This window comes from Limulus polyphemus, unplaced genomic scaffold (genome assembly GCF_000517525.1).
Source record: "Limulus polyphemus unplaced genomic scaffold, Limulus_polyphemus-2.1.2 Scaffold456, whole genome shotgun sequence".
NCBI classification, from domain to species: domain Eukaryota; kingdom Metazoa; phylum Arthropoda; class Merostomata; order Xiphosura; family Limulidae; genus Limulus; species Limulus polyphemus.
In genome coordinates, this window is record NW_013666066.1 from 272,022 (window position 1) to 297,124 (window position 25,103).

The window sequence follows — 25,103 nt, forward strand, 5'->3', positions numbered from 1 at the left end:
TCAATTAACAAACGGAGACGTAACAATATCTTGAATACGATTGATAAAAAATTATATAATTGAGAAGACCGATGTTTGAAAGTGACATTATCCATCTCTCACACATTTATAACCATTTAGTAGATATTACTTTCTATTTAATGTCATGCAAAGATACATTTTAAAATACAAAAATTCTTTAATTTTTTGTATCTCTGCTTTTATTCGTACGTTGAGTTTTTCGAAAATGAAAGGTGCGAAACGTGTTCAAAATTATTTTATTACTAATAAACTAAATACATCATTTTGAAATTCCAGCTAATTAAAAAAATCGAAATTACAACAACTTAAAAAAAAAAAAAGTCTTATTTAATGAGAGTCAAAAATGTTTACTATAATTTCACACAACCACCGGGTATACTTTTTCGATAAAAACTATAGAAATGTTGTTTAAACAAAAATATTCTAAGAATGTATATTAATAGTATGATATCATAGCCACCCAGTCTTTGTTAGATTACGCTTAACACATTAGATATAATCTAACATACAATAAAACAAAACAAATCTTGGTGTAATACTATGGTTATTCATGTAAAAAAAATACTACATAATTATGGCATAATAATAAAACATTAAAATACAAAGCAGCAATGAAATTGTGGCGCGATATGAAAGTTAACAAAAAGGCCTGAAAATTCAATGTAGAATTGTTTATATTTAAAGAACAACAATGCTCAAATTGATTTTAAATTCAGTATAGGTTTTTGTAACAACGTAAATCGAGCCGCTTATGCTGGCGAAACGGTACGTGGTTAATAAATACGAAAAGAGCACATTGTACTAATTTCTAGGATTGGCGCTAGAAGCGTTACTATAGCAACTGTTCACTGCTGGCAACCGTACTTTCTGTCCTCACTCCTGCTGGCTACAGGTTATAGGGCTTTCTGGAGATGCGGGAGGATAATTGCTATAATGTAGCAGTCACTCTTCAACTGAAGGACGCACTGGGAAAATGTTTGATACTAGTGACTAGCACAATATCAGGATAAATGCAGTAATAGAAAATGGTGGTGGCAACACTAAACATTTGCTATAGTGGCGCCGCCTAGTAGCATATCCAGAAATCAATGGGGATATATTTCCCATGGTCTCTTTACAAGTGCGTGCAAAATATTTACCATCTCCTATATTACAGTTTGTTTACAGATTCTTCCAATAGTCCATATTAATTTTCTAGCCACCCTTTATACTTTAATTTATTGAGCTAATTTTAAATGTGATATTGAATAAAGTTATCTTTTTACCACCAGAAGTATTTATTATTAATATTAACGTAAACACATTTCCTATTTTGCATATAATTAGGCATTTCATGCATGAATAATAAGCTGTGTAAATTTGTTACATTATGCCAGTTAAATCGGAAAGTTATTTTTATCATCATATATGCAGCACAGCTGAATTGATATAACTAGTTTTAATAGAATATTTATTTTGCAAGTTATTCTTATTCGTTATCACGGTTTAAAACTATAATACATATTAGTACTACGAAATTTGAGTCAACAATTTAACAAGTAATTCGCAGGACATACACTTTAGAGTTTAGAACTCCTGAAATGAGACTAATAATGGTTGGAAACGCCTTGAATGGGTAATGAAGAAAAACTTGAATGTAAGTGAAACACTGTACATTTGCCGTCATGTTAAACTTAAAGTTTTTCTTGATTACCCATTCAAGCCGTCTCCAACCATTATTAGTCTCAAAGTGGGTTAACCTTTGTGGCGCCATCTGTTGTACTCTTTTGAACTTGATTTTTAAATGTTGAAGTTGTAGGTTATCACATATTTTAATATACTGAGTTACTAATAACTTATCCCTAAAATTCTGTATATGGAATGACAAATTTTACTGTGAAGTCTTTAAAAAGTAAAAGATCCTTTGTAGACCAGCATTAGTTGATTGTTTTAATAATCCTACTTTAAATTTCTAACTGTAATAAGGAAATAAAGTTTTAACTGAATGTTAAATAAAAATCTACAAAGTCTAAATTAGTTGTAGCAAGCTTTTAAAGCATTTTTTTTTGTTACAGGCCATAAAATTATCTTCAATATCGAAACTATGGTTGTTTACAACAAGAATACATAGAAATATTTTAGTAGTCAAGAATAAGCTGTAAAATTCTGCTCGTATATGCTTTTGAGAGTCGATTATGGCTAATGTAGTTAAACAGCTGTCTTCTCTTTTTTTTCTAGGGTAGAAACAAAGTTATATTAAAACATGACAAACAATTCCGCGTTGTTATTAGTTGCAACAAACAAACTTCAAAACACAGTTCCTTTTATTTTAAAATTTTATTTCACAACTGACAATAACTGTTGTCTAGAATAAACTTAAATTTTATTTTCATTAATAAAGTTGTTTTTTTTAACATCAAATTAAGAAAAATAAAATTAATAATAAATTACAAAATGTTATCAAGTCATTTTTTAACATCTGACACATGAACCAGCCCGGCACCTTGATGTCGGTTAGACAAAACGAAGTCGTTTGGCATTATTTTCGAAGTTATGTCGCTCGACTAGACCCGTGACCTGACTCGAGACCATGAGAGCCAACACGGAGAAGTTAACTTGTAAATGTAAAGTAAATTGATGTAGTAATAAAACATGCTTGAAATGTTCTAGATGTGGTTGTGAATGTGATTAAACTAAACCGTGAGTCCAGGTCGGATGAGGGAAGAACTTATTGTAATATATCCCAATCGATTTGACATACCAGCCGAATAGAAGATTCGTCAATTGATTACTGAACAGACAACGAAACAAAATATGAGCACAATAGCATCGTTATTTTGAAATATATGCAGAAAAGTTGAACGATGCATTACAAGATCCTAGTGATTCTCAAAATTTAAAATGCCATTTCTTTAATTTTTTTTTCGTCTTAGTTGTGGCGAGATTCGTTCATTGAGATCTATCAAAATAACTAAGTTGGCTAGTGTGATAAGTGTTGAATAATTTCATTACTGAACTGTATAAAAAGATAAAATCCACTGCTTAAAGAGAATAACCGGAATTTGAAATATTACAGCTATGACAATGCAAAATCAGTTACAAGATATAGTCAATCACCAGTTCAGTTAATATGTATGCAACTCAGGCATGTGATAAGTCATATGATGTGAGAAGTAAGTTGTTGGTCAATCAGCCCACGCTAATAAATATATATTTGGTAGGTGTGGTTTTAGAACATTACAGCACATTCGATTTTCATGTGAAATATGGTTACCACTGACAGCAAGAACAGTGACACTAATGTTGCTGTTTAACATGGATACCGAATTGTAGTCGACCTCTCTTCTGAAAAAAAAAAAAAACAAACTGCTTTTAGAGCATCTTTTAGTCCAGTGAACGTGAAGTCCATTTTGTTCGTCCAATTTAACTAATTTAGATGAGGAAATAAAAGTTTGAGACGAACTTGTTTATTTAAGTTGTAAAAGAATTTATATGAATTAAATTTTTGCTTATTAGTTATTAATAAATAAAGTGCTAAGTTTGTTTTAGCATAAAGCTGCACAATAGACTCTGTATGCCGTGTCTATCGCGAGGATCGAACTTCAAATTCTTCACATCTGCTGCAGAGCAATTGGCTTATATTAAAGACTGTCTTTGTTGGGAAACAGATTATAAAGTAATAGATGTGCAAGATGATGATATAATGCTCACACATCTTTATTCTTTGCACTCACGTGAACAGTCCTAAGTACTAATAAACTGTGTAAACATGTTTATTAGTGAGTACGTTTCTATATACTTGTTTAAAACATGAAAATAGTCTTCTAAGAAACATTAGATAACTTAGTAACAAGTACTAATAAACTGTGTAAACATGTTTATTAGTGAGTATGTTTCTATATACTTGTTTAAAACATGAAAATAGTCGTCTAAGAAACATTAGATAACTTAGTAAAAAGTACTAATAAACTGTGTAAACATGTTTATTAGTGAGTATGTTTCTATATACTTGTTTAAAACATGAAAATAGTCTTCTAAGAAACATTAGATAACTTAGTAACACTACCATTCGTCTGTTTGTCACGATCTAATAATTCTTTAAGCTCCTTGTCAGTCGCCTCTTCATCTTCATCTGGCCAATGAAGTTCTACACCCAAGTAGTATAGCCAGCCACCAATGATAGCTCCTAGGTGGGGTCCTACTACCCCGATCCACCAGTAATTGTAGTTACGAACACTTGAAGAAAAACAATGACTTTGAACATGCAGAAACAAGTTCAGAGACGTACACAATTTACTAAATGGAATTGAAACAAGATAAATGGGTGAAATATTACTTTGTTTTTATGAAACTTGTTGTACATGATCTGCATTCCACAATAGGTAGTTTGTTTTGTTTTTACTAAAACTTTACGTTCTATAAATTAAAACGAGCATAAGTGTGTGTAGAGAGTTTTCAAAGTCTAACTATAAGATTTCAGTCTTGTTAGATAATTTAACAACCTTTAGAGACGTGATTGGTCATATACCAAAGTAGGATTTACACTAAAGAAACTGAAGTTCCGATTACGAATCTTATACAATTAAAGAATAAAATTATAATTTTAACACAGCTACTGTAATTTTACATCATATATTATTACTAACACTTCAAATAAATTAGCTCATAGTGTAGATTCAGCAACTTGACTAACGCGAACTGTTGTTTCACTAAGCCCAAACATTTACAAGCTAAATTTAGTGGAATATTGTTAATGATGTTATAATCGGGTTTGATTTAACTCAGCTTCATGTAAACTTCAAAATGAACTTTCACATTAATAACAAGACATGGTTGTAGCAAGTAATTTAACATACACCACACGTATTTCTTAACATAGATATTAGGGCATAATTTTTCAGCCTTCAAATTTATGAATTTAGTTTATAAATTTTATAAAGCACTTAACATTTTAAACATAAGAATAACACAGACTAATAACTAAGTAATAATTACTAATATATATTAACAAGTCAACCCAGTTTTATATCTTACAAAGCAGAACTGGTTAGGCATGTTTCTTTCAAGTGCCATTTTCTTATTCGGGTTTTTTTGTTTCTAAAGATGTGTTCGTGTGAGAACAATTTTTACTAATGTTTAACATGTCGATAAAGTACAACTAACTTTCAAATACTGGTAGCCAGCATGTAATATAATAACATGCTTACTAGAAATGCAGTTCTAATAGTACGGTTGATAAACAGGTATAAAGGGATAAAGATGTGGAAGCAGAAGAGTATTAAGAATTCATATGGAAGTTCCCAGAAGATATGGTTATTGCGTTTTGAGAGCGATTATATTTAGCTTTGTACAACTGACAGTTGTGGAACAGTTTATGAGCATCTGTATTTTCGATGAATATGATAAATTACTTGTAGGTTCATAACTGTAATAATTATAAAACGATTTTAACCTCGTGTAAAACTTTCTACAATTTACTGAAACTGTTTTATATATTTATAGGATTTAAATATTTAATTGTTTAGGCAAAATAAAAGATTCAAAAGGGAAACGGGGGGGGGGCATTCCGTTGTATTACTTGTATAAATACATTAGCCACTGAGTAAAGGGAAACGAGGGGGGGGGGTATTCCGTTGTACTACTTGATGGATATTATCAAATAAAGATAGTAAAGACTCACCTGAAAGGAGCAGAACCCCAGCCAGCGACGGCAGTAAAGACTCGAGTAGCAAAGTCACGAGCTGGATTCAAAGCAGCCATGCAATTTGCCCCAAAACACATAGCCAGAGCAGCGATCATAAAACCAATGGCAATTGCAGCACCCCAGAGTGGGAATTTGACATTTCTTTGGTCAATAACGGCTACCACAGTGAACATTAAGATGCCAGTACCTACAATCTGACGATAAATGAAACTAAATAACATCAAAATATTTAGGAAAACTAGTGAATAGAATAGGAACACAGATAAATGGTCTTCACATTTTCTATATGGTTGTTGTTTTAGAGCAAAGAAATACAATGGGCTACCTTCGTTTTGACCACTGCGGGTAATCGAACCCCAGATTTTATCGTTTTAAGTCTCTAACCTTACACCTAACCCATAGGGGGAAAGAGTAATTTTTTCTAACATAAAATATAAAAAAATCATAAAACACTTAATAGTTTACTGAACCAATATGTAGTTACATTTTTAATACATTGCAATAACAGTGTTGGTGTTATATTGAGTTTGATTTATGTCAAATCTCCCTGGATCTGAGATCCGAAACCTGCTTTAGATGCTCTTAAATCTAAAGGGGGGGGGGGAGAGCTATGATTTTAACACTCCCCGGTTGCATCATGAATTGACATTTCACTGATGTAAGTAAAAACGTTACTTCTCCTGCAATCCCCACCCACACCCCCAAATAGCCTCAACAACGTTGAAAGTGTTACCTTCTAAGAGAGTGGGTCAGTGGCAAATTTACAGAATTACAATGCTAAAATCCGGGGTAGCATTGTGCCAAAACAAACAAGAATCGGTGTGTTTTTTTTTTTCTTTATGGAAATTAAGTACTTGCATTATATGCCCATGAATGTTAAACCCTATTTCTCAAGGTTCCTTTACAAAACATGAAAAATAACGCGTAATCAGACACCAACATTCGCATATATTTGCTTTTAACTTGTGTATAGTTAACAAGCGTTGATTTCCAAGGTTTTACTTGACATGTTGGTAACTCAGCAACAGAATTCAGAACTTAGCTTTAATTATACGAAATCTTAATTTTTTTTACTTCATATGCAAATAAATTTCCGTTTGAAAAGGAGTAAACAAATTCTTTTAAACAAAATCTTACTACTATCTTTCCATCCTTAATTAAATTTTCCACGTAGCTCGTTTTTTTTTTTTTTTTTTTTCCTTTGCACTTTTCTTGGCAAACTTTACAACACTAGAAACGCAGAAGAACAATACAGATTTATTAACAACGAACTGAAGATCTGTTTATAAGTCAAACAATTTAATAAAGTTAAAAAAAACTATTGCCAAGCTCATTTTACCTGGTCTAGAAAACAATTAGGAATAGAAACATATTCTTTGGGATAAGTAGCCCAGATGTAGCCTGTTCCTGTTTCTCCAACAATTGTTCTGTTCCCGCCATCAAACCAATTTAAAGCATCTGTTTTGATGAAAAAAAAAACAATGCCATATTATAGCAAATCATTTGATATTAATTTATATAAAGGAAGTCCAATAGAAAACAACAAAAGTCAACTTATCATTACTATGATAGTTTTAAAAATTAAGAGATCCACAGTTGTTTTTTTGTTTTAAATCAACATCAAGTATGTTTGCTCATAAAACGCTTAGTCATTTATTTGATTCGAATCCAGCTCGTGTTTGCTTTCACGTTCCAATACATCCAACTTGCAAGTAATATTTGAATAGTCTACGTTAGGAGCTTTAAACTCAATGACAAAATATTGAAGTGGCTTTGTTTGTATAATATAAGGTTTGTGGAAATAAATTAACATTGAAGAAAATGAAGCTGGTTTATAGCTAGTCAGCCAAGTAAGAACTAAGAAAGCACCCTAAATATTTTCGTAAAGTATACGTTTACTAAATCTTCTGTAGGTCACTACGCTGAACTGAAACCTTCTAGGCGTGTGTAACAAAATTTATTGGATGACTACACGATATTTTGTGCTCGTAGCTATTGACCAAATTTCACAATCGCTTACCATTAACAAATTTCGTTTCATTTGAAAGTTAAGCCACTGTTGATTCCAACGTCACAAAACAAGTATATAAAGGGATAAAGATATGGAATACGAATATTAAGGATTCAAATGGCCACAAGGTATGGTTATTGCATTCTGATGATTTTATTTTGTACAATTTACCAGTTGTGAAACAGTTTACGAGTACTTGTATTTTCAAAGAATATGACAAGTTACTTATTGATAAGCGTAACTATAAGAAGACTGTCACTTTTGAAAAATAATCTTTACAAAAATATTTCCTTTGGATAAGCCTCTGAAATACTAGGTGACAATCCCAGGGCACTAAAGGCACTAACTCGTCATGTGTAGGCCAGTTCTACCTGTTTTGAGTGTGGAACAAACGCTGCTCACAAATAGAACTGAGAATCTAAATGAATTTAACAAATCTATACCCACTAGTAAAACAATAGCAAAGGAAAAAGAAATACAAAAATTGTCTTAAAATGTAGGAAAATGCTAACTTGTGTATAAAAGACAACGGACTAAAAAATAAATGTACTCACTTTAAGAAAGAGGAAGTAGAATTTTTTTTTTTTTTATTTATAATCAGTAGTGACCGAAAGGCCTCGTCGGCATTTGATCATTTACTTTCGCTCATGGGTTTTTATAATTAAAAGCAGAACATATTCACGTTTAGGTCTGGAAAAGCTAAAACTAGATTCTTTAAGAAAGATTATACATAGGGTTCTCAGTAATATGGTTTAATACGAACCAATGTAGGTAAAGTAAACAACAGCTGAAGCCAAAAACCCGCCAAGGTGCTGAGCAGCCAAATAGTGAGGAACTTTTCTCCATGGAAACTTGCCTAGAGAGGCAAATGCTGTTGTTACTGCAGGGTTGATGTGACCACCTAAACAGAACAAAAGATAAACATGTAATGAAGGTTAATGGGAAAATGACGTATTGAAGCATTTTAAAACTATTGTGCTATATTTTATTTTACAGAATAATCCAAGAGACCTTCCCAACGATAGAAACAATTACATCAACAGCCTCATATTTATTAGCTCTAAACAATAACAAATGCTGGGCATGTTTGTCTTATCGAAACCAGGCTTAACAAAAATCATATATAGTACCTAATCTTACAGTAAAACGAAACAGGTAAAGTAAGGCAATTATTCGAACGAAACTTGAAAGCATTAAAAATGAAAAAAGGCATGGATATAGAATGGTAAATATATTTAACGCAGTTACGAGTAAAGGTGTAACAGGATATGAACGTAAATTCAGGAGCGTTCTGCAAGCAGTATTTGTCTCTCACTAATCTCAGGAGCTTCTTACCTGAAACACCCATGGAAGTAGCCAAACCCATCATCACTCCAACACCCCAGGCAAACACAACAGCAAAGACATCGCTAACCCCACGGCCTTCCAACACTGTCTGGGCAAAAGCAGCATCACCAAAAAGCTACAAGATGGTAACAAGTTCATTACTTTGAAAGTACAAGTAACAAACCAGTAGTTGCGTGCTAACGAATTCTATAATTTTTAAAATAAGTTATTTTTGGAAGGTGCAGTACAAAATAATGTGACGTGTAAACCGATAAATTATGAAATATTAAAAAAAACAGCTATACTACAGGGCTAGCGCATCGATGGGCGGTGCACCCGCAAATTTCACCCTGACTTACAAACTCCATTCTCCCTAGCGGTTTAGAAAATGTTAATATTTTTCAAAAATAGTATGGTTTTTTAATCGCTAAGAAGTAAAAAGAAAAAAAGCTACATTACCCTCTCCCCAAGAGAAAGGCACTGGAGCTGGGTCTACGGTGCTGTAAAATCTATAGAAATCAGGTGACTTAAAATTTAGATTTAATTCGAACGCATCATGGGTTTAGGCACGCCACTTTAAATACACACTATTATATATTAATAACATTACAATAGTTAATTCATTCATGGGTAGTTTACCTATTTTTCGGCAAATAGCAACAGCGCCACCAACTTTTTAAAATGTGAATTCGAATTGTCAACCTGAATAATCTATGTGCACCTGAATTAAACAGCTAGTGTCAGGGACATCTACGAATCGAGTAAAGCCCTCCCTAATTTTGAATTACTGGCCAGGGGCAAGGCAGCTTGCCAACAGTACCCACCGAAAAAAAAAAAAAAGTTAAGTGTCTACAGCTGAAAATGGGAAGCATCTTTTGAATCTTTCAGTTTCGTCACTACCTGATAAACGTATCCGATTTATATATTTCATACATTTAACTTAGGACTAGAAAATTTGCAGTTCATACAAATATTTATCTTAAAACAGATCTACGAGTCATCTTTTTATTGATGTAAAAAGTTAACTTTTAAGGTTTACACATTAAAAACTAACATTTTTATCTGAAATTGACAAGGTTATCGTGAACAGAAAATTACAGAATGTATTAAATAGTTAGACCTACTTTAGCTCATTTGTCGCAATAATGTGTTAGAATAATATCTGTCATAAGACATTAGTATTAGGTCTATTAAATTTTTTTAAATACTGTATTCCTTATGTAGTCTGTTAGAAATTCCATTGCCGACGACTTTCAGTTCAGAGCTCTTCAGGCCGGCAGGGATATAAACACAGTAGTGGTCGGAACACTTTACATAAGGCACTTTATACAATAACAGTTGTAAAAAGCATACGTATCACAGCAATATTGTATTAGGCCTAGACCTTTATCAATCAACATACTAATCAACAAAAGTAACGAGTATATTAATCAACACAGCCTAACGCTCCGCTGCTATAATTACTTCTTACAACTAATAAAGGTTATAAATAAGCTTAGATCATGAAGATGTAGTAATACGAGAGTACGATATTTCGAATAGTAGCATTCACGACAAACGGCAAAGTCTAGCACTGGCAAGTCTTAAGCAATAGGCTTAACAGTAGTTTGGTGTACGGCAATCAAGGAAGCATATGACATATTATACTCTGCATATCTAAATTGTGCGTATTGGATTAGATGGCAAAGTTATTAGAGTTAAGGAGCAAGTGCTATTTATTTTACATCAGTAATGTAAATGAAACTAAAATGGATAAACTCCCCTGTTTGATGCTCTAAGCCAGACGATGGCATGGTAGGAATTTAGATGCTTTTTCTACGAGAAGTGGGTAAATGCTATACCATCCAAATTAGAAGTAGGTAAACGCCGACTATACTTTTAACTATACCATTGTTTTACTTTTTTCTTTGAGTCATTTAGACTTGGACGCTGATGCATCACCGGTGATCCTCGGGCAATTTTTACTTGGGGCACCCATCTCTTTTCTAGGTAGAAGTCTTTAATTTAGCAGTGAAAGACTAGAGGGAAGACAGCTAGTAAACACCACCAACCGCCAACTCTTGGGCTGCTCTTGCATTAACGAATAGTAGGATTGATCGTCACATTATACGAAGTTGTTCAGCGATGGGGATTCGAACCTGCGACCTGCAGATTGCGAGATGAGCTCCCTAACCTCCAGGCCATGCTAGGCCTCCCCATTATTACCAGTAGTGAGTATTACCGAAAAGAGAGTTTAAGATACCACCTACTCGTATACACATATTACAAACTATTTTATGTAATACACAAACAAACTATTATTCCCTTTCAACTTTACAAAAATGCACTTTTGTATGAAATCCGTGCATGAATTGATGAAGTTAATAACAAGCACGACAAATATTCATAATAATTTGAAAAAAAAAGGTTCATAGTTGGGCCATTATGTCAGTTACTTCTAAAAAATATACATTGGTTAGAGAAAAAAAAATGGTTTGGACAAGGACAGCTGACAAATATACACAAAATAGTTTTTGAATAAAAGTAAACCGACATGAAAGTTTTCTGCTTATAAAAGTAACCTAGCGATCCTAATTTGCTATATATTCAATGCGTTATGTGCTTTGGCTTGTATAATTTACAGTTTGTGTTTGAATGAGGTCAAGACAGTTTCACTCTACTATACTGAAAGTAGAGAGTTTGTTGATAGAAAATAATAACGTAGTTTTTAACGAAAAAAGAAAAGAGATGAACTTCTATATAAACAGTGAAAACGACGAGGCTGAGTTCCAGTTTAGTAAGGGAGGAACGATCAAAGCAAAATAAACGTAAAAAAAATCTTATATCAACCTAATTAAAACAAGACATTGCAAGAAAATTCAGATTTTAGTAATAACAAAATGTATTTTATCTTTTTAATTGTAGTCTCTAGATATGTTTCGGTTGTTAAAATAAGCTTTATAGGATCAACGTTAAACTGCTTAGAAGTTCTTGAAATGGAAGTCAAACATTGCAGTCTTCCGAAGCGTGCAAAAAGTTGATTCTCCTGTTAGCGCCATTATTATTATTAACTATTCCTTATAAAACAAACTTAGGAAGTCAGTCTGTTTATTTCGTGAAATATGTGTGTAGTAAACAATTTTGTGTTTTTTTTTTTATTATTTTTTTTGCATTGTGGACGCCCCCAGTAGCACAGTGGTATGTCTGCTGACTTACAACGCTAGAATCCGGGTTTCGATACCCGTGGTGGACAGAGTACAGATAGTTCATTGTGTAGCTTTATGCTTAATTACAAACAAGCATTGTGGACACACAGAATTTTCTCCGAGTCATAAATATCCTGTTCACAAAATTGTTTTGTTTCGCTTCTTTAATTTTTACAATATGCCATCGATACCGTAACGATGACTGCCAAAGCAAATACCGCAAGTATTTGAGAGATAAGTGAAACGTGTCAAATACGTGGAACGTTTAAAGTTGTGAAACAGGCACCTAACGTTATCAAGCCACTTAAACTTTATACAGTAACTATAGATGCGCAAGTCAAGGTTCCAGAGACCTAACTAATCTGGTAGATACTACGTACGGCCTCTATGTGTAGAACACTTGTATTATTTCAGTATTTCCAAAGATGCACTATCCTCGTGATACCCTCGTATTATCCTTCTTTCACATATTCGCAAATATAATATTCTCCGAACTATCAGTAATATATTTTATATAAAAAAAAAATAGTAGGTTACGTACAAACGCTCAGTCACTTTGTTCCCACAACAACAAAAAAAGTCTCGTTTAAATTCAGTTATTGCTGTTCATGGGTATAAGAATTAGTACAGTCATAATAGTATCAGGTGGCGCAGCGGTGAATGAGGGTTAAAATAGTTATTCTTGAGTACGAGTCCCAAGCTTAAAAGATCTTTTCAAAAACCCTGTACTTTTTCTTTAAATGTACAGTATTGTTTGTTTGTAATTAAGCAAAAAGCTACACAATGGCCTATCTGTGCTCTGACTACCACGGGTATCGAAACCCGGATTCTAGCGTTGTAAGTCCGCACACATGCCGCTGTGCCACTGGGGGGGGGGGGGGCGTACAGTATTGAGCTGAGAAAGAAGATACGAGTATCGGTCGATTGATACATTTAGAAGTGGTAGCTCCAGTTATATTTGAGTACGACTTCCATGTTTTTGTTGGATTATGGTTATGTTTATTCGACTAACGAGATGAAAATTAATTATTTGTCCTTGTAATTTATAGTGGTTGATTTTATAGTGGTCACATATAGACGCTTCTTACCATGTCAATACACCGTGTGAAACTGAATATAGTATAAGAAAACCTTTATACTTCTTACGTAGCTAATCCATATATAATCTTCGAAATATCTTAAACCTAGTTTGAACGACCAATTTCTTAAATTGGACTCTGTATTTGAGTCAGAATTATTCTGGTAGAACTTACATGTACTGGTTTCGTGTTTCGTCATTTAAGCTATTAAAAAAAATTTCTATATTCAAACGTAGTGAGAAGTAGCTTTTCAAAATAGAATAAGCTTATGCAATGATTTAATACACATTAACAATACAAACTTTTGATACCATGCTTTAGATTTGTAGCTGTGGAAAAAACAAAAAACAACATCATAATGGAAGTATATACACACACACACACACACACACTATTGTTTTAAGTGAACATGGACATGGTGGTCCACAATCTTTAGAATTAATTGTAAAGAAGTTTCTAAGGTGATTCAGTTTATTGTACTCTTTTATTTCCCTGCACCTCTTTAATTGGGAAAATATCTAGTACGCCAGTAAATATTTAGCAAAATTGTTGTACGTATCATTTTCTCGTTAAGTTAAGACCTACATAATGGACTATCTGAACTCTCCTCACTACAGGTATCGATACCCGAATTTTAGCGTTATAAATCCTCAGACTTGCCAGTGAGCCACCGGGGGCACGTATCGTTTAATTTTTCTAGTTATAACATTTGTGTTAGTTTTAGTTGCTTTAGTATGTAAAGAGAATTACTTATTTTCAGAATGTTAAAAAGTTTGATTATTCGATATTACCAAGCTACAGTACGAGCTATCTGTTCTGTGACCAACATGCTATCGAAACAGTTTTTAGTATTATAAGGCTTCAGATTTGCCGCTGAGCTACTGATAAAGTACAAATTAAGTAAAAATCGTAATGATATTGAACTTCAAGCTTAGAAAACGTTGATGAAGAACGAGTAGTGGAAAACAAGTCACTAAAAGTAGGTTTGTTTTTTGAATTTCGCGCAAAGCTACACGAGGGCTATCTGCGCTAGCCGTCCCTAATTTAGCAGTGTAAGACTAGAGGGAAGGCAGCTAGTCATCACCACCCACCGCCAACTCTTGGGCTACTCTTACCAACGAATAGTGGGATTGACCTTCACTATATAACGCCCCCACGGCTGAAAGGGCGAGCATGTTTGGTGTGACGGGGATTCGAACCCGCAGATTGCGAGTCGAGTGCCCTAACCACCTGGCCATGCTGGGCCACTGAAAGTAGGACAAAAACGTTTATAGATGAACAGACTGAAAAATACGAATACAACAGTCACAATTTAGGACACATAGAATATAGATTGATAGATTTAGTTTAGTCAGGATATTCTTCATTAGCACTAAAGTTTTGCAATCACTACGATTATAGATAGTCATTTCATTCTTACACAGAAGTTACTGCCACTTACATGCTGTAATATTTACAATACAATACCATACAAATGTCGTTCACTCGAAGGAAAACTTACTTGCTGTACCTACTACATAGATATTTTTAACATGGGATGCTATAAATTATTTAACTACGTCACCAGAAAGTAAGTGCTTGAAATAGGAAGTTACTGAAGTGTTTTAGAGAAACTGCATACACAAGTACCGCTGAATTCATTTAGATAAATCAAGTATACGCTGAGAGTAAAATGACGTCATAAGTTATGGAGAACCACCAAACTATACACTATACTCGAATGTTTACACATCTATTTTTAGAGCTCAGCCCAAGACATTACTGTGTACAGTGATCAGAGCCAAAGTAAGGCTGGAACTAAGCCACAAACCGACCATAAGTGTTGCTAAAAACTTACCTGACCGCAATAGTAAATAACGACTTGCTACTTCGAGCTTGCTGCTTTCTTACTTCATATTTATACGTAGTTGATATCTTCCTTGTAAACGTTTGTAGTTTTTAGAACTGTTTGCTAAGCGTTATTTAATCCCCTATGCGCAGCAGGTAGTATGGACCTTCAGGAAACCGAGAATGGGCATATACTTTTTTTAAAAAAATATTTTCAAACGATTAAGGTTAACCAGCGCATTTCATCTCCGTTATATTTTACGATCCAATTTCTAGCTGTATTACGTTTACGATTAAGTAGCAATTAACTGTTTGGTGGATGTTATCTATACATACTATCACAACTTAAGATAAAAATACCTCGATGGTTGATTATGCTGTATTAAGATGATTTTGAATACGCAAGTCAGTGATGTTAAGTTGCGGTGTAACAGATTGTATCAATTGCATTTTGAGTTTGCCTGGAGTTTCGTGGCTAGTGCGATGTCACACACACACACACACACACACACACAAAAGAAAAAAAAATTGGTCGCTTTTAGAAAAGGTATTTGACAGTCCTTTTTGACTCAGAGTATTCATCTTATCATCAAGATGAAAATTCTAAATTCCGGATCTAAACCTAAGACGGTTTTATCCCTTGTACTTAATAGCATTGGAAAAAATGAATATGGATCAACTGGGGACACCAGGATCATCCAAGAAGCGACCTGCAATAAGTCATACCCAAACCGTGGAAAACAAAATTCGGCGTCCTATAACAGATGACAATTCTTAAACAAAAGGCAAAGCTGACAACGTGCTATAGGCTACAGTATGCAGCATACTGTAGAATCTCTGCTGGAAAAGCGACACAAGTCACAGGTACACAAGTTGATTTCACAATATATCCATTTAGTTGTCACTTACCTAAAGCAGGTGGAGAAATTAATATAATATTCATGCTATTCCATACGAAGACATACAAGTGAAGTCGCCTGATGCAGGGCTTATGGAGTTTTGTGCAACTCGACTTTTTGAAACTGGCTCTGGAAAACTGTTATACTCCCACACTAAATTATGGAAAATGTTAGGGAGAAGGGGTGTGCTTTGGACATGACAGCCTTAGCACTCTTACGATAGAACGTTTTACAACTGACACTACGTACAGGGCTATTGTCAAAATCTACGGTCAAACAGAGTAAGACGTAGGAACATTGTAACGAATTGTCGAGATTTCAAAATAGTTTTAACGGACAATCATATTAAAGACGTTGAGTACTTTGAGAAAAATTGTCTGTGGAAAATAAATACATAGTAACTTTGCGAGACGAAAAATAAAAGCTGAATGTGAATTCACCAAAACATGAAGTTTAATTTGATAAATGTACTAATGTTAGTCCTATGAATATGTTTGGAAGGGGTGGTTTAGTGTTAAGGTCCGTTGTGATTTTTCATATCCCCCCCCCCCATGTCCGCTTTAAAAATGGAATAATGCTATTCAAATGCTCACGCGTATTTAAGTGTATTATATTATATAAAATATTCTTATATGAAGTACAATCTGAAACATTTTTCGGCTCGCGACTTGTTTTATCTAAAGTTCCTATAAATGTAGATGATGTGGTAATTAAACACTCCAATTTTTACTAGTCTATAGCTTCTTCGTAAAATATAGTCGATTCAAAGAACAGGTTAGGCCTCTATATACTCTTTTCTTCACCGGTAGTCTGGTCTTAGTGAGGAAAGTAAAGCGAAATATAGTCAAAATTCTGTTCTGTACTTCACACCTATACGCTAGGCCTTAAAAGTTAAGTGCTTAAACATATATTCTTGCTTAAATTTTGTAAAGCTTAAAAACTACACAATGCGCTATTCGTGTTCTGCTCAACGCTGGTATCGAAGCCCCATTTATAGTGTTAAAATCTCATTGACTTACCGCTGAGCCACCGGGTGGGGGGGGGAGGGGGGACGATGACCATTTTTTCTTGTCCTGATGCTTCATTGTGGTAAATTTCAGGAACTTTCATTGCTTTTACAAGTACTTAAAAACTAACGTCAGATAATACTCTTATCCATAAAACACCAACCTTATCAAACCAGTTCCTCAATTAATATTATCTCAGATGTTGACCGAAGTTATTTCGTCGAGTTTTGTCATTGTGATATATTAAACTTACCACGTGTTTATTATTATGAACGTTTTGTTGTTCACGAAATTTCAGAGTTTCACAAGTGCACTTGTTAGATACGTGGTTCTGAACTGTGTTGACCTTACCGTTGAGCCATCCACACGTAGTCTTAGGTCATTCCTCCTTCGTACTTTTTTTCCAAGGTTAGTGTTGCTGGAGAATTTCTTTAGGGATGCTTTGACGGGTTTCCTGACTGCAGTCGTGGGAAGGTGTAGATGCATGAAACAACCAGTCTTGCAAAGTTTTTCGTAATGAAATTCACAAAGGTAATCTTGGAGATTAGACTATTGGAGTAAGTATATGCCGATTGCCTTTCTAAATCTCAAACTAAGTTCTTTATTCAGATCTTTCTCAGCTCTTCAAACAAAGTTTAGTATTTTGTGTATTCCAGCTATTGAATTAATATCGTATTATTTCTTTTATTTTCTATGTTAATGAAGAGTTTCGTTTTATTGAGAAACTTTGTTGTCAAGTCTAGTTTATTTCAGCCTGGGTTAAAACTAACATCTTCTGATTAACCTCTTGCAGAGTGGTTACTATATATCCACCTGTTAAAAAAAAATCAGTTTAGCCGACAATACTACACAATTATAGGTTATGGTGGTATAATTTTAAACTGTTTGGTTACCTATATGAATGATGGCATCTAAACTCTGGCTTTCAGTTACAAAACAAAAATCATCCCGAAACGGTCAATAATAAAAAAAAAAGTTTACCATTGTTGCCGTGGTTCTATTTTTAAGACTTCGTTTTCCATCAAATGAATCAGTTGATTTGTTATGACTTTACAAACTAAACTATACATTGAAACTTTAAATTGCCGAATGTAATTTCTAATTATGCCAAGTATATTTATTAAGAAAATCAACAAAATCAAATATATCTATAAAGTTGTTTTTTTTTTTTTTTTTGTTTTTTTTTTTATTTTATTCCTGCTCGTTTATTCTTTGGTAAGCTTGTCCGACAGTATATTTTGAATTTCTAAAGCTGTCTTTTTTTTTTTTTTACCAAAACAAGTAAAGTATGGATGTAGTTGATGCAATCATTAAACAAGATTTAATATCTTATTAGTGATAATTAACAAGCTTATTGGCGAACCCCTTTAGTTTTATGCAACAACTGAGACACAAGCGTCTGGTCGGAGCATTGATGACTAGTTTATAGTCACACAAGTTAGATGGAAATAAACAGTAAAGAAAACTAACTTTGGCTTGGTAACATGGACTACTGCCCTTTAGGTTTTGATTTTATATTGCTAAATCTCTAGAATAATTTCCTTGTTTTACTTTATTTGAAACATTGTAAATGTATACAATCTTAGTATTGAAAGTTCAAAAATTAAAAGTATGTATCTTGTAAATTTTGCTATCGCAACGTATTTATTTTCGTAAAAAAAAAAAATAAGACAGCACTTTTACCTGTGGTAGTATATAATTAAAGCCCAATCTAAACACTCGTGTTACTTTTACACATGTTAATCCAGAAAACGTAAACATTGATAAACAATTTGTAATCGAAAGGAAAAGAACCACAAAAATTGGGCTCAGAAGATATTGGTGAACGTAATAAAATTATAGGACATAATTATTCCAATTTTATTTAATCCACGAAAGTCTCCAAGATAAAATCTGGTGGAAACCACAGAGGCATCCGCCATATTGGCTCTTTTGGGCGTTTGTCTTTATTAAGGGTATGCAATTCAATGTCTAAGATGTCGCAACCGAATGCGTCAGTTAATATCAATGACTAACAGACTAAATAAGTATCAATTAAGTGTTTCGATTGTATTTTGCATGTTTGTGGGCCATATTAAATGTTGACCAAGCTAAAGTAATCTGGCACAAAATCATAAGGAGTATGAGCAACACACAAACACAAAACAATCGTGGGATTCTTTCAAAATAAGTAGCAAATAGTAACACTTATTATCGAATCAACTGAAAATCTCAGCTGCTGTTTTAGAGGCTGATCATTGTTACTCAAAAGATGGAGACAATACCATTACTGTTCCAATATGAACCACAGTATTCCTTCAGCCTTGTTCGATTTCTCCCAAAGAAGCAAAGAAGGCTACATTGACTGATTACTTCTGGTTAGGAAAAATTCAGATTGTCATCTGCTACAAATGAAACAAGTCCAATGTGTTCTTGATGGTGGTTTCCTGTTTCAGCGAGATATAGCCTCGTTGATCAACATACAATGCTCTCATTCACCTGTATGTAGAGTATGCGTCACGAAGATACGAGAGTACGGTTGTCTTTCTGATGGTTATGGAAACGTTTCATATCTCCTCATCAATCTTAGATAAAGAAATGGTAATGATGGCTGTGATGTTACACTGGTCCCATGATGCTCTGCTTTCAGAAAGAGCTATTTAAGTAAAATTATAATAATAAGCACATATTCATTTGAATGTTTAGTAAAGCCCTTGAAAAGCTTGGATACGAAATTTCCATTACCAGAGACATTGCTGACTTTTATTGTTAAAAAAATTGCATCTGTAGCAAGCTAACCAACTAGGCCTATTGGTGAAGACGCTGAACTTTTAGTGCTTTTGTTGCACCTTGTGAAACCTGACCAATGACGTTTTTACAATGGAGGCAAAAATATCACATTAAAAACAAAAAGTAGGGACTAATGTTTTAGAAGCAACGAAGACGCTGGTTGATTACCATTTAATTCAGGACGCATCTTGCGTATCCACAAACTTTCTCTAGTGCGTAACATTTCTTAATTATCCGCACTCCCAAAGATGTTACAAGATGACATTTGTGTTACAGTCCTGTAAAGAGTGGCGAAGGATGGACGACTGTTTATATGCTGTGTTTTTCGCATACTCTTTAATACGCGAGCTTAGATAACGTATTGTAGAATCCACAAAGCCAAAGTTAAACCTTGAACATGTAAATTTTTTATATGACGTAAGAGCGATGCGTTATAGGAATCCAGACTTTAAATTTAGATTAATTACTTAAATGAAACATCGGTTTTAAAAACAATTCTAAACATAATATGTGGGTAAATTTTGATTATTCAGAATAGATTTAATTTTTTTCCTTAATTGTATAGAATAATTACCAGTAAATGGCAGAATGCAATAAAAACTTTGTTTTCAACCTGTTTACTAATTGTTGGAGCGTTCAGAGCTTTTAAATAATTCCCGATAACGCTATCAATTAATTCTACAGGAAATTTTTTTGAAAAACAACTTTTATATTTTGTATTTCTTCATGGAAAGAGGAAAAAGAACTAACTATGTTATAAGCTCGATGAATTGAATTATAAATTATGCAGATGTAAATTGAAGATGGCTGTGTTTGAGCCTTTGGGTTTTCATCTGACCATTTATCCCATGTGTCGCTATGAGGTACGTGTTTTTCAAGTTGAAAATACCAAACGTCTTTTTTCACATACATTCAAAAACTGGGCCATCTGTATGAAAATCTTCCAACTACAAAAATGTTTAAGTTGAACACTATGAAACTTTAGTTACCAACTGAACAGTGTGTGGGTGGGGATGGCCGAGTTGGTTCGTGTTGTTACGTATTATTTGTTTCTACAGCTTTAGTGTTAATTGAACGTTGTCTAATTTATACTAGAAGATATAAAAAATTTGAGAGGTTATAGGTTAACTTGTAAAATGTTAATTAAATAATAGTGCCGCTGAGTAAAATCGAGTGTGAAACCTAGTTTTTTTGGCTTTCTGCTATCGAGACATGATGCGGGTTGTATACATGTTTATATACTAATTTGCAAATACGTCGAAACTTCATTGTGTACATAAAGACGCTTAGAAAAACATTTCTATATCCAAATGAGCTGAACGTGGCCCAGTTGTTAACTTACCGGACTGTGGATATAAAGTTTTTCAACCATTCGGCCAAACAATAATATTCCAAGAGTTGGCGGTGGGTGTTGTTAACTGGCTGGCTTTTCTTTATGTCATCAGCTCAAAATTGCTAGCGCACACAGTTCTGGAAGAGCTTTGCGCAATTATTTAGAAGACAAACACGCCATAACTAAAATATATATTTAAAAAAACGTACTTATATTTAATGGTATTAAATGACTTAACCTAGAAAAATTGCTGCGTCATATCTTGTAGTTGATCTCGTCTTTGTTTTGTATGAACGTCTTCGGATAACTTTCTATCAGAAGAAACTCTGAATTATGTATATGATGAAGCTTAGAACATCAGTTGTCGACAGATGTCACATATGTTTAATTACGTTGGTGGTGGCCACTGAACAGAGGTTGTGTTACATTACCGAACGAAGAGAGTAGCACACACAATTACCAATAATTATCTTGATGCACATACTATTCTTATATTAATAAATATTTAAACGCATTATTTAACTGAGAATAAGTTGTATATAGAATGTACTTGTACAGAAATGGTTGGGTGGTTTTGTTCGAAAACAAAGCTATACAATAAGGCTATCCAAGCTGTGTCCACCAAGGAGAATCGTACTCCAGATTTTAGCGTTTCAGTTTTGTAAACGTACCATTGACTCTCTATGGGGGGGGGGGGAGCACTTAGAGGAATAGAAAACCAAACTTACGTGGAACTGAAGCGTTTGGAGACCACATGTAAACATTTATAGCTGAATGAATACGTTATGAAATACAACATGGGAAGTGAAACTGAACAGATTGTAGTACTTAAGTGGACATTTATGTCAACTAGTTTATTAAGGTGTACGTGCCTATCTATGTTACACGATTTAAAAAGTATATTACAAACTGAGACAAATATCCAACGAAAATCAGTTTACAGACATTGTGTATATACGAGTTTCGCAAGTATCTTAATAGCTGCATTTGATAAATTAAACGTTTACAATTTTCACGCGAAATATAAAATAATTTTATAACCTCAAACTGCAGGACTTTGCTTGTTCTTCTTCTAAGTTTACCAAGAAAACAATAGGCCTGTATGGTAAGCTCATTTTCAGGAGCAATGTGCTAAAAATGAGTTGATGATTACCTGGATTCACAACTACTTCTTTTCCCTTGATATACAAACTGAAGTCCTAAGAGACTACGTACTTTATGATGAAATTGAATAACAAGTTACTTTTAGGAGATTTTAAAGTATTCAGGATACGGGTCCGTTTGTTTCGGATATTCGCGCAAAGCTACACAAGGGCCAACTACTCTAGCTGGTCCCAAGTTTGAGCTTGTAGACTAGATGGAAGTTAACTAGACAACAACATCCATTGATAGTGGTTGGGTTACTCAAATCGAAAAGTGGGATTCTACCGTCAATCTTTTAATACATCCCTCACCGAAGCGGATTTTCGCCAATGGAACGCGAATCGTGGACTCTCGGAGTTTGTTTATAGTTAAGCACAAAGCTAAACAATAGGCTATCGAAACCCGGTTTCTAGCGTTGCAACCTCGCAGACGTACCGCTGTGCCACTAGGGACCTCTCGAAGTTAGTCTGGTAGGCTAACCACACGGCCCTGCAAGTAGCCGTTTCTTTTCTTTTTTTTTTTTTTATTGTACAGGTTAAATATATAATGTGCGAATTTATGTTGTAATAGAGCTTTATCATTTTCTGATTCCGATAAGATGAAATTGAACCCAGGTTGTTTTAGGAAGGGGGAGGGGAGGGAACATCCACAAATAATGTAAAACAGCTTTTGCCATAGTTTAGGTTATGTACGTTCCCGCTTTAAACGATTCAAAAATGCAATTAAAAAACTCATATTGACGAGGCTATACAAATCAGCCAGTTTTATTTATAAATCTGTAACGGCTGTGGAGCGCTGCATTCTTCTCTCTGGAAAACCATACATGACAGTTAGAAGAAATATATCACGCCCTATTTATAAAGTAGCTGCATTTGTATCAAACCCGATCTGGGGACGTTGAATATTTGATTGATAGAGAGGTAACATTCTCATACGCTCCAGGGTTTGATCATGTTAAATGTGTTGACATTTGTTGATTGATGCTTTGAATTTTATCAGTAACTAACAATAACAACAAAATTATAGGTTTTATTATTTTTTTTTACCATTTCAGACCTCCACTTAATAGGGCATTCCATAAATTATTCACGAACTGGTCGTAGGAAAAGCTTTTGATCTATCGTCGGTTTCCTGACTTGAGTTAACTGCTCATTACAGAATAACTTGGTTCTCAGTCTTAGATACAGAAGGTATTTGTTTTCTTTGTCTAACTGACATTCTAATTAACAGTCTGTGGACCAAGATGAACGACTATATCAAAGAAGGATGTTCCTAAACAGATGGATTAGGTTAATATATAAATAGGCATATCCTGTATTCATTAGATAACAGAGAAGAATAACAATGAAGCTTACGATATATATATCCAACAAACGTTACGTTATTCCTTTTACTCTGGTAATACAGCAACACTGCTACAAGTTCCGTTTCCGGTGTCAACCAGATTTACATTGTGGCATGCCTTGCTAACATTTAAAACAAGAGGGAATCCTCAACAGCTACGGCACTTGAAATTCTTAGGCAGAATTAGATTAAACTAATTTACGAGATCCCCCCCCCCCATTTTCTCTTCTTATTATTAGCTAATTTTTCTTCACCAGTAATATGAAGCGTGGGGCGCGAGTATACCCGATTCAATTTTATTACTCATCATGACCTCTACCAGCCTACCCTCATACTGAAATTCTTTTACGCAGGATTAGATAAGAACCAAGTAATCTATGAGACTGGGCGTGGTCAAATACATCAATCGAAAGGATTTGACCTCCTGAGTCCAAATCTCCAATTAGATCTCAAATCGATGAAGAGATGACGGAGCTATGAGCTAAACGTTTGTACTTGAAAACTTAGCCAGTCATTCTATGAACCTATAACCTCATACAAGCATATAGCATGACGTTACGGGTTATAAAGGATGTCACATGAAACATGAGAAATTCAGAGCCCGAGTAGTTGCCTTTTTTTTTGTAGTTACAAATTTTCAAACATGTTTGAGTTCCTGTCCCAAAATTCAACTTATTTGTTATTAAATATCAATAGATTTTAGCTCCAAGATTAATTAGTTAATACTGCTACTAAAGCAGTAACAAAGTAAATTCCAAAAATTATATTATTAACAGCGATGAGTAAGATTGAGATGAAATGCAAGATAAGATGAAATATACAACAGGAGACCTTTTTTTAAAACTACCAGATTTAGAAACGCTATATTCTGCGTATACACCATCATAATATCATACATGTGACGCAAACTCATCTATTTCCAAAGTACTGATATGGCAGCAATGTTAAACATTTTGCTCCAGACGATAGATACTATGAATCTCTTGTATTAGCGAGGCCGCTTTAGGTTCTGTATTATGGGCGAAAGCCAACACGAGGACTAAATTAACTATATTGCCAACATTTTAACGTAGACAAACACCCAATGTTGGAATATATGGGCTTACAGTTAAAATTTATAAACTATACTGGATGCCAAGACATTTTATCTCGATCATTTAAAATATTTTGTTGTACGAATATTCGGACAAGAATTTTTAAGTACATTTTTTAAATTATATTTCGTAAGAAATGATTCCTTCCCCCCACTTATTGCATGTATTGATTACAGACATTAATCATTATATTAATATACATGATATAGAATCAAAGTTGAATTATTGATTCGTGCTCAAATATCCAAAAATGAGATTTTATGGAACAAGTATTACATCAATTATAGCAAATATGGGGAGAACCAAAAGAAATGCTTTTTGTATGATCGTTAGATAAGCTGATCTTCCAAATGACATTCCTGCTAGAAGCGTTTCATTAATA

At 33.9% G+C, this 25,103-nt stretch overlaps 1 protein-coding gene across 4 annotated transcripts in view; it reads right to left on the reverse strand.

The window, feature by feature from the left end:
* Window positions 1–1,797: 1,797 nt before the first annotated feature.
* Window positions 1,798–25,103, reverse strand: part of LOC111085544 (aquaporin-9-like) — a 26,571-nt gene continuing 3,265 nt past the window's right edge. The window contains exons 1-7 of one of the 4 annotated variants that reach the window (XM_022384599.1): window positions 17,390–17,539; window positions 9,051–9,177; window positions 8,479–8,616; window positions 7,044–7,162; window positions 5,681–5,898; window positions 4,054–4,236; window positions 1,798–2,234 (exon numbers count right to left, since the gene is read on the reverse strand). In XM_022384599.1, coding sequence (XP_022240307.1) covers window positions 2,030–2,234; window positions 4,054–4,236; window positions 5,681–5,898; window positions 7,044–7,162; window positions 8,479–8,616; window positions 9,051–9,177; window positions 17,390–17,524 — 1,125 coding nt within the window. In that variant the 5' untranslated portion in view covers window positions 17,525–17,539 and the 3' untranslated portion in view covers window positions 1,798–2,029. Of the gene's footprint in view, window positions 2,235–4,053; window positions 4,237–5,680; window positions 5,899–7,043; window positions 7,163–8,478; window positions 8,617–9,050; window positions 9,178–17,389; window positions 17,540–25,103 lie in introns of those variants that run through there. The other 3 variants (XM_022384602.1, XM_022384601.1, XM_022384600.1) reach the window with 3 other exon arrangements.